This window comes from Leptidea sinapis, chromosome 35 (genome assembly GCF_905404315.1).
Source record: "Leptidea sinapis chromosome 35, ilLepSina1.1, whole genome shotgun sequence".
NCBI classification, from domain to species: Eukaryota; Metazoa; Arthropoda; class Insecta; order Lepidoptera; family Pieridae; genus Leptidea; species Leptidea sinapis.
Window position 1 is genome coordinate 7,920,198 of NC_066299.1, and position 15,199 is coordinate 7,935,396.

General features: G+C 32.4%; 1 protein-coding gene across 1 annotated transcript in view; it reads left to right on the forward strand.

The window, feature by feature from the left end:
• LOC126975223 (probable JmjC domain-containing histone demethylation protein 2C) overlaps nucleotides 1-8,477 on the forward strand; it is a 95,897-nt gene extending 87,420 nt beyond the window's left edge. Inside the window, exons 7-8 of the mRNA XM_050823017.1 lie at nucleotides 5,738-5,852; nucleotides 8,212-8,477. Coding sequence (XP_050678974.1) covers nucleotides 5,738-5,852; nucleotides 8,212-8,333 — 237 coding nt within the window. The 3' untranslated portion in view covers nucleotides 8,334-8,477. The remainder of the gene's footprint in view (nucleotides 1-5,737; nucleotides 5,853-8,211) is intronic.
• The last annotated feature ends 6,722 nt before the right edge of the window (nucleotides 8,478-15,199 follow it).

Genomic DNA, 15,199 nt, shown 5'->3' on the forward strand with positions numbered 1-15,199 from the left:
CAGCCGCTCGTGACTACAAAATAATTCATTCCGTGAACCCCGGTCCCCGGCCGACACGTGTTCCAAGGGTGAAGTGGGGGATTATTGTAATATGGAGTTATTGCTGCTTCACGAGTGTCAAACTTTTGTGTTAGCATTCCGATTTAACTTCTGCGAACTCGTGTGCGCGATCCCCGATAGATGGCGTTAGTTGTTTGTTTTAACCTAGTTGGTTGAATAATAAAGTTATGATCACAAGGCTATTGATGATACCTTTATTATTTTAAGATTTGATTCAGATTAAATTATTAATCTAGGGATGCAAATGACAGAAATATTAGTAATGCATATTTACATAATAATATCATTAAAATGGGCATAATTTTTGATAAACTTAAATTTCATTATTATGTATTTTTTCTGTTGTGTTAACTTTTCTTTGGTAATGGTGCAGTGTCGGTACCATTTTAATTGAGTCTGAGGGTTATATAAAGTACCTTTTATTTGGAATTAGACTATGGTTTTTACCTTTTATTTGTGGCTTATTGTAAAAATAAATAAAATTACGAAACTTTATTCATAAAGTCAATAGCAACACCATTAAGCCAGTATAATAAAAGAACTAAGCTATTCCTTATTTGAGCAATTTAATAAATAAGAATTTCTTTTTAATAATCATTAAATTTTTTTAGGCACGCTTTATAGAATATAAAGAACAATGAAGTAAGGCATTAGAACATGTTAATGCTTCCTTACTTAATCACTATCAATTATTATAAGCGCGTGAGACATTATATCTTCAATATTCGATCGTTTCTTTAGTTTAATAATTATTCATAATTTAATTATGCCCTTTAGTACACACTGTTTATTTATTGTCTCTATAAAAGGCAGATTTTCGCTCGATACGTCACTTGTTCTAAATTTCGTCTGTTTGTCATGATGATATTATGACAAAACAAAAATGCAACTGCGTTTTACATAGATGATTCCTCCTATACAATGACGTAAATTTTATAACAAAATAATTATCTATTAGGCCCGACCTAAGAGATTAAAAGAGTCCGTAGTCACATTCAGAATTTTTTTTCACCGTCAATAAAGATGATAAATTTTAAAATCTTGCTTCAGAACTTCATAGAACTATATATTTTGTTTGAAGTCTTAAAAAAATAAATAATTTTCGTTTAATGACCTATACAGTTCTGTTACATCATCAATATGTTGGGCCCGGTCCAGTTCGCGACGCACATTGCGTAGGTCAGACCACATCGGGCTCACTTTCTCTGTGATCATAAAACTCACTTTCACTGTCTTATGCTTTGTTAAGAAATTACAATTACTCATAACTCCTTATAAGTTAATTAATTTTTTCAATGATTCAGTATTAGTTGATTCGGATTCAGTTAATTTGGATAGAAAAATATTTAAAAAAAAAGTGTGTGTGTACTTATCTATGGCCTAACGAAGCAAAAATTATTAAAATGATTTATTCCTCCTACTCTTCTACGTTTTTAGAAAGAACAATTTTGTAAAAATCTTGCAAAGATGACTTTGACAATTAATTATTAAATAATGTTCACTCTCGTCATTTTTTCATAGCGCGCCTAAAGAATTATAACTTCAAAAATACTGTTTTAGTTCGGTCTTGGTTATTTTATTTTTCTAAATTAATTCAATGAAAGCTAAAGAGTATCTATAGTTTGTTCCTTTAATATAATATTAATATACTTACTAAGCTACGTCTCAAACAAGTAGAAGTAAAATATCATAATCATAATATAATATAAACAGTATACACGAGTGACCCCACTTCACCCTGGCGGGTGGCAATCCTCATTCTTCAACTGCCCCACATTTCTTACTTCATAAATATCTTATGACATGCCTTGTTCCGTAATTTTTAATTTAAACTTTTTTTAATTCCTTGCACAAATATGAAAAATATTTCACATCTCTCTCAATTTTTCTCGTTATTCAGTTGATGATAGATGATACTACATCACTACATCAGTTTGTTTCATGATTTCGGGACATTAAATTGAAAAAAAAAGCCTTACATTGAATCATTGCGATAACCATCTGCCTTTTTTTCAAGCATATGTGTGAAGGTGACAAGTTGAAGTCTTCAGTTATATTATAAATGTGAATGTGAGTTTATTTGGTACGCTTTCACGCCTTAATTACTCAACCAATCATCATGCAATTTTGCACACATGTTGCCAAGGGTAACAAACACCTTTATGAAAGCTGTTTAAATTTTGTTTTTTTTTTTTATGTTGTAAGGTATTGAAATGAGGTAAACGTCTTAAGAGGTAGTCATTGAGAACAAAATATTGTTAAAGAAGATGTATGACAGTAGATTGACTGATATAAAGCTATAAATGTAGATGGATTAGGAAATGTTGATCTAGGTCATAGAGATCTAATCTAGGCGTTCGTTCTACGATCAGCTCAACAGCTGTATCTAGAATAAGAGTTGTGAGGTTGAGAAGGCATGGTATGGGAATCTGTAATCTCTGACTACCCACTATATAATATGCGAGTACAACAAATAATATTATAAAATTCTAAAATCAAATCGTACTTCTCGATGACCTTGAATATAATTTGGCAAGAACCAATGTCTCAGACTGATATACAAATTGCGTCACGCAGTCGAGTTAAATAAGGTGTTATAAATCGTGTCAATTTAATAAGAATTCAAAATGGCGTCTTTTGTCATTCTTACTTACTCGCACTCTATTGTTATCTCTGCTCACAGACGCGGCAGTACGCCGTAAAAAAATGACAAACTTCGACTGTAGAGTAGAACTAGTACCTATTAAGTTTTTTTTAGCTTTAATCCTATATTTTCAAATTCAAGACTCCATTTTAAGTAAATTTCTTTAGTAAGGATTAGGCTTAGCAGTAAAAAGTCTTACATCGTATTTGTGTTACGTTAACATTATAGCATCAGAATGATTCGTCATTAAAATTACATAAAAATGCAAATGAGACCGCATATAAAGGTACACGCTTACATTGCAAGTTGGGTGTGGTCCTGACTCGGCGCTAGTCAGCGCTACCCGCTCTGATATTCGATAACGCCGACTCATGAACGTAGCACTGAGTCAGCTTTCAACACCATCGATCCGGGAGCGTCCTCGTCTCACCGATTATAATTGCATTACGACATTCCATTATAAACAACTATATCGCTGTGTTTCCAATGTAACTGTAGTTGGGGTTGAGCATTTCTTTGGTACAACGATTAATTTCTTAAAATTGATAAGCAGATGACGATTATTTATTTATATTATATATTTATTGAACCATTTTTACGTAAAGTATCTAGCCACAAACTAAGCATAGTGGAACATAACGGACAGACTAAATAAATACTGATACAAGCAATCATGACTCTAACTCAAATTCGTATATTTATACATTTAAAATACTATCCTATCTATGTCACCCATGTGTGTAAGTACCGTTGCCACCTGATTGTTCAGTTACAGTCTCTGCTTTTGAACAACTCGAGTGCTCTTATTGAAAGTCACAAGTTTATTTTTTTTAATTTGAAGGCAAGGCTTTACAAGCAAGGGTACCTGATGGAAGTCATCCGAGTTGTTCACGCTGTCTATCACCACCAGAGGAATCATAAGAGCAAGCCTTTAAGGTGTCACATTATACAGCAATGTCATGTTACACTGCAGATGCATAGTCGTTTCACAGTTCATGGAAGTTCTTTGACAGTACCACTGTGAATAATCGCTCCACACCCTAAAGTAACGTTTTGATGTAGTGAAACAAAGTCTGCGCATTACTGGTTTAATTACATTAAGGTTCAACAATAAAACTTATAAATTTTTGTATGATTGTGTCCTTTTAGAAAGGTAGTTAACTAACTAACTAATCTAACAAACGGATTCTGCGCTAATAAAATAATGTTTTGTTCATCTAACCGCAATATAAAAGCAGAATCCGTTGTCTCTTTACAACGAAAGAGAGGAATAAAAAAGAATTGGATTAACTAAAGAAGAATAATAGTACACAAATCATTCTGTTATTTGTTTGCGCACATCTACAAATAACAAAACTACTGAAATCTCACAGTTGGACACAGTTCCTATCTTTTATTACATTTGCAGCGTTAAAGACAGACATATACTAAATATAATAATATGATAATATGTATGACATACGAAGCATCTAAATTATATTATAATGAGTACACACAACAGTTGAATAATCCGTACCTACTTGTATGAGTCAATATAACGTATCGTTTCTATATATAAGTAAACATAATTATCTTTAATTACCCTATTACAAGCTGTATTTAATATTAAATTATGTTACTTTAATCATTAACATTGTAATAATAACAACTACGTCTGTGGTTATATAACTTGAAACTTGAATAACAAACTTGTCATTTTTATAAATTGGCTATGTGACGACCCATATAATATGTGATTGGTGACCCTGCCCACTTAACTAGAGGTCCAGGGTTAAAATCCCGGTATGAAAATATGGATTTTTGATTCAGAGTCATGGATGTTTATATATATAAGTATATAATTTATCGTTTTCTTGCATCCATAGCACAGGCTTTATGTTCGGGCAAAATAATTTGTGTAAAAATTAGTCTATATTATTAGGATTATTATTAGGTTGACGTGAGTATCACTCATTTTTTAAATAAAATACCTCATTCTGAGCGAAAGAAATTCATATTTAACGAAAATTAATAAAATTCAGATTTTAATTAAAACACGTTTTAATAACTAGGCTCATATTGTAAAATTTGAATTATAAACTTAAAAATGAATGAGTATCATACATTACTTCATACACTGTTTCACAAATAACGAGGTATTGAAACACTCGTGTCATACTATTAATTTTATTTAATATTAAATGTTTTAACGTCATCATTGTGCAACAGATATATAAGATATTTTATTAACTACTAGTTGACCCGACAGACGTTGTTCTGTACATAATAAATAAAATAATGTTTTTATATGAATTTGTCAATAATAATAACATCAAAAATTACTTCGTAAAATATGCACCCTGCTGTCGTAATGAAATTGCTTTACAGCAGAACTGTCAAACCGTGCGTCAATAAATTCTCTCATAGAAATTATGTATGGACACATCAAAGGAAAAACAAATTTGTTGTTTTTATTTAATTTAGCAGCATTTTCCTATTTATTCTCCTTTTAAACCTTCTCTGGACTCCCACAAATAATTCAAGACCACAATTAGCCAAATCGGTCCAGCCGTTCTCGAGTTTTAGCGAGACTAACGAACAGCAATTCATTTTTATATATATAGATTATATTATTTATTTTACTACAAGATTTTGTATATTGCTTCTAATTCAATATAACTAAAATGATTCTTCTCGCATATCATCGTAGGCAATGTGGGGCGTGTCTTAGACCTGATTCCTGCCGCTGACTTCCACCTTCACACACGCCACTAATTAGGATATCATCCCCACCGCCTGTATATGTGCCGTTCCTCCACACTGGGTTTTTTAAAGAACTTACTTCCAAAGACAACCAAGCTGTGAAATGAGTTTCCTTGTTCGGTGTTGCCAGGACGATACGACACGGGAACCTTGAAAAAAGCGCGATTACTTTTCTAGAAGGCCGGCAACGCTCCTGTGATCTGAACATTATCGTGTATTTAACTGATTTATGTAACTTTTAACTGAATATAAATATATAAATGAAGGTAACTTTAGATTTTTTGTTGATAGAGAGTGGAGAGAGAAGCTACTAAAAGTCCAGCAACAACAGGAGGTAGGAAGAAGGCAGCTGTGAGAAATAACGGGCAGATCGTCGCTGCGGAACCGCCGCCACCACAACCTCCAGGTAACTTTTAAATATATACAGTATCACGCTTGTCAAAAGGGTAGGCAGAGACTAGAGACTCCCCTGCTTCTTCCACTTGCATCAAAACTTTCATGGTTATTATTTTTTTAAGATGAAAATCATGGTTTTTTCATTAAACATAATTGCGATTGACTTTATTAAATATTTATTTAAATTATGCACATCGTTATTTTGTCGTTAAATTGTGGACGAGTTCATAGTCCATTCATTTTAAAGAGGTTATTATAATACGACAGAAGATATATACTATGTTTTTGTCTTATAAGCAAAATTTCTGCGACCAAATAATTATTCGTATAGTAAAGTACGCTACAACTATTTGGTACTGCTAACTAAAGTGTACAATGCACTAAGTAAACATTATGACTTATCATTGCTTTTAAATTTTCGTAGGTTATTGCATCGGCGCCATCTATGAATGTTCATAGGGGTTCTAACATTTTTCATCTTCATATTTTAAATGCACACACTTGTCTTATAAGTGTACTGATGTCTACTAGGTAAACTATTAGTTAATTAGAAGTGGATTCCAAGTTGAAATACTTGTACGAGAGCGCCGGTTTTAAACAGGCCGCTCTACTTGTTTTTGTATCGGCAAGAGTTCGCATGATATACTGTAATACAGTTATAACTCTATAAATGGATGTTAATACGGTTAATGGGTGTGCAGTGGCCTCAAACGCTTAGTAGGAATCTGTCCGGGTCAACTTAACCAATAAAGTATCGTACTATCATCTCAAATGGAGTTTGATTCATGCACTCAAGTAGGTACTTGAGTGCATAAGATTTATGGATTCGAACCCGCGCCGCTTGGGTTACGCTCTTCCAACTGTGCAAGGTCCATTTGTGATTTGGTTAAGGGCCGCCATAGCTAGTGAAAGTATTCAGCTGATGGGACCACAATCATATTATGTCGCCAGTTGAGGAGTGCAACTATGGGATAGCGCTCAAATTTTGGGTTTCTCCTACGCGGCCTAGCATTGCAATGAAAGGGCGTATCTTTTATTCTCATAACTTCCATAAAAGCTCTCCTTTTTTAATATGGACCAAAAAAATGTGATTACTTTTATATTATCATTTATTAGAGTTGTGTTTAATTGGAAATGTTTTCCCTTTGTCGATATAAAATCGTTTGTAGCATTAAAATTGTTTTTAAAATAAACATTACAAACAAAAAAAATAATGAAATCGAATGCAGTGCAGGGGACAGGGACAACTACATTCTATTAAATACATTGGCCTTAAATAAAATACTTTATTGAAAGTATAACATATCACGTGTACGTCCAAATATTAATCGATAAATAGCTAATACGTCGATATAAAATGTTTTTTGGTGTAATTATGAGAACCAGTTGAATTATAATTATAGTATTTACAGTTTCTGTAATTACTATCATAATAATTCATTGTCAGAAGTGGATTGCACAAGTTTAAATTTATACCAACATGCATTACCTACACCTAGACTTCTGTCGAAGGAATAAATTAGTTGTTTTGAAACTTGAAATTACGTTACAATATTGTTCAATGAAAACTATGTAATTCCAGGTTTAATATATTACGTCCGCATACCGCTCAATTTTGTCGTGTTTCGATGAAATCGTTGATAGATTTATTGATCGCAGCTCGGACGTAAATCTCGAGGGTGTCCTTTTTCTGTAATGGACGGCTGCGAGTCGTGATTGTAGACGAGATTGATGACATCAGATCGTGGCGAAATATTATCATTATAAGTGGGGAGCTGCACGCAAAAATATAAAAGTTGGCTCTTATACCCCAATATTAAATACGTTGTCTATTTAAAGTGATTTTTTTAATTTCAATGGAATTTCTTGCGAACGTATCCTAAGAGACATTAACAAGCATGTCAATGTATGTTTCTTGATTTACAGCGATCTGAGTTTGATAAAATTTTCATTCAACGGTCTTCTAGTTTCTCTGGTAAGAGGCATCGCCATTATAAATTCCCGCGTTCTTTTTCTTCCATTTCTATAATTTACAAATCGTTGAGAACGTTTATCGTTTCAACCCTTCAGGACAAACATTGACACTAATGTAAATGTCAATTTAACACTACCAGTTTCATTCAAATATTTTTCAATAGAATGACTTTTTGCTGTCACAGTGCCTACGTTTTATAGCCAAAGAAACAAATATTTCATCTGTTAGTGTATGCGGAACAGAAAAAGTTTCTGTTCCGTGGTATTATGTAAAGCATTTGACATGAACGTGAAGGGATGAACATTTTGCGCGCGCTGAGTTCCCAGGATGCATACTGTTGCACAAGATCAAATGAGATTGAACATTTCTGTAGCTTTTATTGGAATTGTTACAGGAAACTGCACATTTCTTAAATCCAATGATACCGTGGACACCAACGATGGAACGTGGCTTCACCGTTATACCTTTACCCCACATTATATCTGTAATAATGACCTGGAAGAGGCCATCCGTTAAGATCATGGGGATATGTTTTCTAGAATAGTAAATGGGGAGTCATGATTGGCTCGATCTCGAGTATTATTAGAAAGGAATTTTACGTTTAGAAAAAAGGAATTCCTATTGTATAGTGCAAAAATGTGACTACATATATACAATGTATTGGATTAATTCGAAAAAAAATATATTTAATAAAAGGTACCGCTAACATACGCGTTTTCACTTTTTGTTGAACGTCCTACGCATTTGCTATTGTGTCATTGTTTCTCTTATTCGTATAATACTCAGTAGTTCGTACCTACCTCACACCTTGGAATATCCCTAATATGTGTAGTTTAAATTTGTATCTCCCAACAGAGATCCCAAAAAAATAAATAAAGAACGGTAAATTGACATTTCTATTCACAGCACATCACATTTACGGATGGAGATTTAAGAAAGCTAAAAGAATAACCTTTGACAGAAATATTGTATATAGGATATAGGAAGATAAAACGTGCTTTCATTTGGTTGTGTGTGCTTGTGACGTGTGACGTCACAGGGCCGGGGAGGAACCCTCGACCGAGGGGGTAGATGTGTCATGTAAATCAGGGGAGCGCCGTATTTTATCCCAGATAGTGACGCTTTAACATTCATGAGTTATTTTATTCAAATATAATCTGCTTGCCTTTTCTATTTATTGGCGAAAAATCTTTCCGACATATCAGGTGTTCTACCAAATTCAGTAATACATTTTTTTTCCTTCTCTAATGTGATAAAGTATTGTGAGATGAAATTTATAGATAAAATTTGTGTGTGGCGTTTTAATTATTGCTATAAAGATTTTCTCTTCTATTCTAGTTTCTTCTTTTACGTTATTTTATCTCATCATCAACAGGTCTCACTAGACGTAAGGTGATAATCTTCGCTCGTCATCATTAAGATTGACATCAAGTTCATTGATTCACTGTGTAAATTCACAAAGTAAGGCCTGTGCGGCCTTACTTTGTGAATGCAATATGAATTTCACGTCCCTTACATTTGTGAACTTTAATAATAAATCATTCTTACCAGCAGAATAGTTATAATTACACTCATATACTTTTTACTTTTATTTAAAGCCGTCGAAAGGAAACAAAACAACAAGTCTCTTGGGACCATTTAATTATAATCTCCACATATATACATTTATGTGTTTTATTCTTGGTACAACTGTTATTTTTTATTTTTTACGAGACTACTTACCGTTTCCAGTTTTTATAATTGTATTAATCAACCCAATATGTATGAGGCACAGTCTTCGAAACTCCACTCACGTTAATTTCCAACAAAATGTGTTTTAAAATGTACATCAACTTGTTTGATAGTGCCTTAGATAGTGATTTAGTTATATTTATGTTTTTTCTAGAGTTATCAAAGAAATGAAGTCAGATAAAATTCGTTCATTTCGTTTAATCGCCGGCAGAGCTCTGCCCTTCGCTTGACATTATAATTTTAATGAATGCCGTAGTTACAGTGTATAATGAACACTTTTGAATAATTCAAAATAAATTAAATATCGTAACCGCCACGTTTCGTATTTACATAATTAAATGCTACCGTCTGGTATCACTTGAACAGTCGGTCGCCCGTTATTGTAATTTGTTTTGTCTGCTGCTGGATATCTGTGTGAGATCGTTGCAAATGAATTTAATTCAGCCTCGTTATAACTCACTGAGTGATGAATAACGTTAAGGATGACAGCTAGCTTTCAGAGTCCAATACAATAGCCAACATTTCTAAGTGATTCGTAGTTTTACATTAGTCGCAGAGATTATTAAAATTTGAGTTAGATGGGTTAATCCTGAGTCAACAACAAAATATTCTATTAAGCGGTAGTAGGGTAACATTTAAAATACGACAACTTGAACAAGCAATTTTTTATAAAATGAAGACTTTTGTATGTTGTCGCTACCGGAATGCTGCTGACCCTACATATCCTTCCTTAAATACTTAAATAATTCGACCGTGGTAATAATAAATGGTATTTAAATATTTTATTGCCTTGACTTTCATATAAGCCTTATTAAGGAAGTTTCTTTTTAATTAATAAGAAGAAAATACTAGTTTAAAAAATAAAACAGGTAGGTATGATTATATAAATGTTTCAGTAAGTTAAAATAATTGCTTGCAATCATCTTATAGTGAATTGTAACTGTGTAACTCAATAACTAATATAAGTTTATTTAAATTTCTCAATACTTGAAACTGCTATATGCATTCAGACGGTAGTGAAGTTTATATTGGTTTCTGAGTTGTTAACATCCAAGTTTCAAGTCTCGAACAAATATTACTGGAGTCTGTGGAACTTTTCCGTTGTCGCTCCGAGTTTGGTCACTTTCGTTGGAACTGGCTTCGCAAGTTTTCGGAAAACTAGTTCGGAGACTTTCTGGTTTTATTTACGTAAATTGTAATAATATTGATGGAATAACTTATATTTTGTTTTGTTTTCTTTGAAAGCAGTGTTGAGCGTTTTTTAAACGAGCTAGCTAAACGGTCACGATTCACAAGTCAATATTTTTGTTCCTAAATATATCATTAAGTTTATTGAATACCCGCAGAATGAGAAATGAAAAGAAAAGACGAGAAATTTAAAATATTTTAGTTCATTATATTCTATAAACTCCAATAATCTTATTGTATGTTTATGAATATGATATAATAGTGTGCAATAAACTTATGTGTGGGTTTTTTTCTAGGTCAGTACCTATACAAGGTAATATAGTTGGGCCGTAAACGATTTTAAAATGTTATAATGACACATTCTGCTGAATATAGATAGTTAATATTCAAATCAGTTTCTTTCATCTATAAAATATTATATTTGTTTGATAGGCTTTTTACTAGTAAGATGTCATGATTCTTAAAGAACTATTGAAATATAAGCTTATTATTTTAAGATGGTGTCCACGTTATCTTGTTTCAACATGGCATTGCAATGTTCCATTTTAATGCTTAATAATTTGTTTCCTAATGAAACAACACACAGTCTATTAACATCAACTGTACGTCTATTGAAAGCAAAACCCACAAAGCCACCAGGATTCATGGAAACGACAGTCCTTTGTTGTCAGACAAATACGGAATTCGGGTGTACAGGCAGCAGCTTCCGGCACTGTTTACTCAACAATTTGGTTTTAATTGGTTTTGTCGATCGGTCGTGCCTCGGGCTCTCTATATGACCTTCCACGTACAACTCTATTGATCTCTTTGATAATTAATGGTTTTTGGTTATAGCAGTTGCTGGAAATTAATAATTGCCTGTCGTGTACGGGTGGCAGTTTATCGACTGGTTTAATTAAACAACTTATTACTGTTGGAGCTTTATAGTTTCTGATTTGAAATTTAAATAATTTCCTGTCAACAATCCTATCTTGCAGGATACCTAACTATATATTTACCGTGAGCTGTGATCCCTTTGGACATATTCTACCTTTTTGAATCCTATAATATATTCTATTTTCATTCTGTAAAAACCTTTTTTCTGTTAATTTTGTTCGGTTTTTCTGCTTTATTCAGTAATACCTAAGGCTTGGGATTATAGTCTTAACATGACAAAGATAATAAAAAATATGGGGTGCACTTCGGGAGTGCCGGCAGAAGTAAAAACTTGAACATTAACGTTGTGCAATTTTTGAATTGAATTGCTTTCTTTATCAGTATTAAAGTACATAAAAATATATGTGGTTAAATACAATATTAATTTATTGCACTATCGTATACAAAAATGACAATTTATATAACAATAAAAATTTAACACTTCAGAGCTATTACAATTATTTTACAATAAAAAGGTTATCTCTCAGAAAAATCAACTTTCATCCATAATTTCAAGACTCTATCACCATCTTCATTACCAGCATCATCATCGCCATTCTCTAAAACTGATACAATATGATATATACAATGGTAGTAACAAACAAAAAAATAAGTAACAAAGAAATGCAAGTATAACTATCGCCTTAGGGAGAGAGTCTTCGCTAATGACAAAGCTTAAAGAACCAAATAATTTAACTGTAAAAATGTTTCACGGCTGAGATTCGATCCCTCGACCTCGCGGTGGTATACGGCTTTGCAATCACAATGATTCAACCACTGGTCCAATGACCGTATGATCATTAAATTGAAATAGCCAAACTATAATTCTTTCATACATAATTTAAAAGACTGTCTTACGAATTTTAGATCAGGCCACATGTCCTGACGCGAGTTTAACATTTTATACCCATCCCAAGAAAAGTGCTCAACGCCGCTAAAGATGTTTTCACTTCAAATCACTAACATATTTTGATAACAGTTTTGCCCTTTTGTGTTAAAATCTTACAGGTTGGGTCGCTCTTCGTCATCTGAGTATATCTCAGGGTTAACGTCTTTTGAATCCTTATTAACATGTATACTAAGGTATCTTATTTTGTTAATAAATATTCATAAAGAAAACAAGTTTCTTAATTGTTGTTGAACAATATAACCTGTTCTTAAATGGAATTGGTGTCGGTTTACTGTTTATTTTTCTCTTTATTGCGTTGAGTGAAGGTTAAAATTAGCATACCTTTAAGGCCGACAATCGATTTGAGTGCCTGTTTGGTAACTCGTTTACATTTTGAGCACCGATTACATTACTCTAATTACTGTATAGATACATGTGTAATACGTACATCTATATGATTAAATGTATTTTGAATTTAATCGAAATTTATAACTTGCAACTATTATTTAAAGACAAACGTTAAATTATTATCAAATTTCCCACATTCATAGTTGTTTTTGTAATGATATATAATGTTAATGTAAATATGTATAATATTATAGTTTATTTATAATGAACAGATATTAGCTTGAGTTTTATTGTAGGTATTATAAAATCAAGTCGATTCTTTGGCGTTGCGTAGAGATGGGGTTCCTCTCTGCATCTTTTACTGCATTTATCACAGGGAGTGCTCAGAGACATTACGTCAAAATTCATAATTTCACCCGGATCACGACTGACAAATCCACCGATACGACCTAGGTACAGTAAGAACATACTCCCAACCGTAAATCCAGCAACTCATCTCATCACTTCTGTTGATTTATTTATTTATTTATCTATAGGACAACCAGTTGTTTGTTACATTCTTATACGCTTAAATATATTGAATACTAAAAAATATTAGTTGAATGTACAACAAATGAAGCTGTCACAACATGCACAGTCTGTACTGTGGTGACACCAAGAACACAATAATCTATATATATAAAAATGAATTGCTGTTCGTTAGTCTCGCTAAAACTCGAGAACGGCTGGACCGATTTGTCAAATTTAGGTCTTGAATTATTTGTGGAAGTCCAGAGTAGGTTTAAAAGGTGAATAAATAGGAAAATGCTGCTAAATTCAATAAAAACAACAAATTTGTTTTTCCTTTGATGTGTCCATACATAATTTCTATGAGAGAATTTATTGACGCACGGTTTGACAGTTCTGCTGTAAAGCAATTTCATTACGACAGCAGGCTGCATATTTTACGAAGTAATTTTTGAAGTTATTATTATTGACAAATTCATATAAAAATATTATTTTATTTATTATATACAGAACAACGTCTGTCGGGTCAGCTAGTATAAAATAAAACAAAATCAAGATACATGCGAATTTGAAAAGAAAAAAAGAATATAAGTCATCGTGTTGCGGATTTCCATGAGCGGTTGCCTCACCCCTCCCCTTCACGTGAGCCACTGACCGTTTACCCCCTCTTATATATAAAACAATAGATATTGGTAATGTCCGATAAAGCTATATGTTAAAAATCGTTGCCGATCTCTAAGTAATGCTAAAATATAATAGTACTCGATTATTGCAAAGAATTAATTTGCTTACTAATTTGTCCTTTGAAGTATTTTGTAGAACTTTTCCTTATGATCAATACATTTATGGTTATTGACGCTCATTCAAGGCAAACTGATTGTAATATAATAGTGTCAAAGTGAGATAAACAAAAGTTATATTTGAAATCAAATTATCAGACAACATAATTGTGTATTTGTGAGATAACAAATAATTTAATGCAAACATTGCACTTAGGTCCGGCTGTTTGTTTCAATTATTATCATATTATTAATTGTTTGAAGTAGCTGCAGTTTTACATATAATATGTATTATTGTTATGTTTCTGTACCCCGTGATGCTCGGTGGTGTAATTGAGGCGTAAAAGCGTAACAATTAAATATTCGCTTTATAATTGTAATTAGGGCTCAAATTTTTCAAGTTGATATAATTCGGCGTGAATCACAATTATTTTTGTTTCTCCACCATCATTTATTCATAAGCAGCAAGATCGTGTAAAACAATTTAATTGCAATATTAGGAATATTCCTTATTTATACGTGTATATATTACATTATATCATTGTGATTGCAGTATGGTTTTAAGTATTTTATTTATTCTATTCAATTTTTATTGCCATTTTGTATTGCTGAATTGTCTTTCAATTAACTTTGTAAATGTGAGCAAAGTAAATAAAACAATTAATCGGAATTAGATTTGAGTTTTTCTATTTTCCGTGAAGTCTGAATTGAAAATGTAGTCTATTCTATACCTACATATTTTATTGTACAACTATCACAACGGTTTTATGTCGAAAAAGAGATAAAAAAACTTTAATTGTTCCGGTTTATCTCCGAAATTACTGGGCGGATTTGTTTAAGACTATTTATTACTGGTAAATACCTCATGGTACATGTTATTCGATAATAAAGGGTTCCGCGCACTTGATCGTAATGTTATTAGTATTATCAATTAGATCGTATTTATTAAGTATGGGCCAACATCAAAGTGTCCTGACACTTCAGTCTCGTCTTTTTTTTAATGCTAATACGGGTTGAGACGAGCA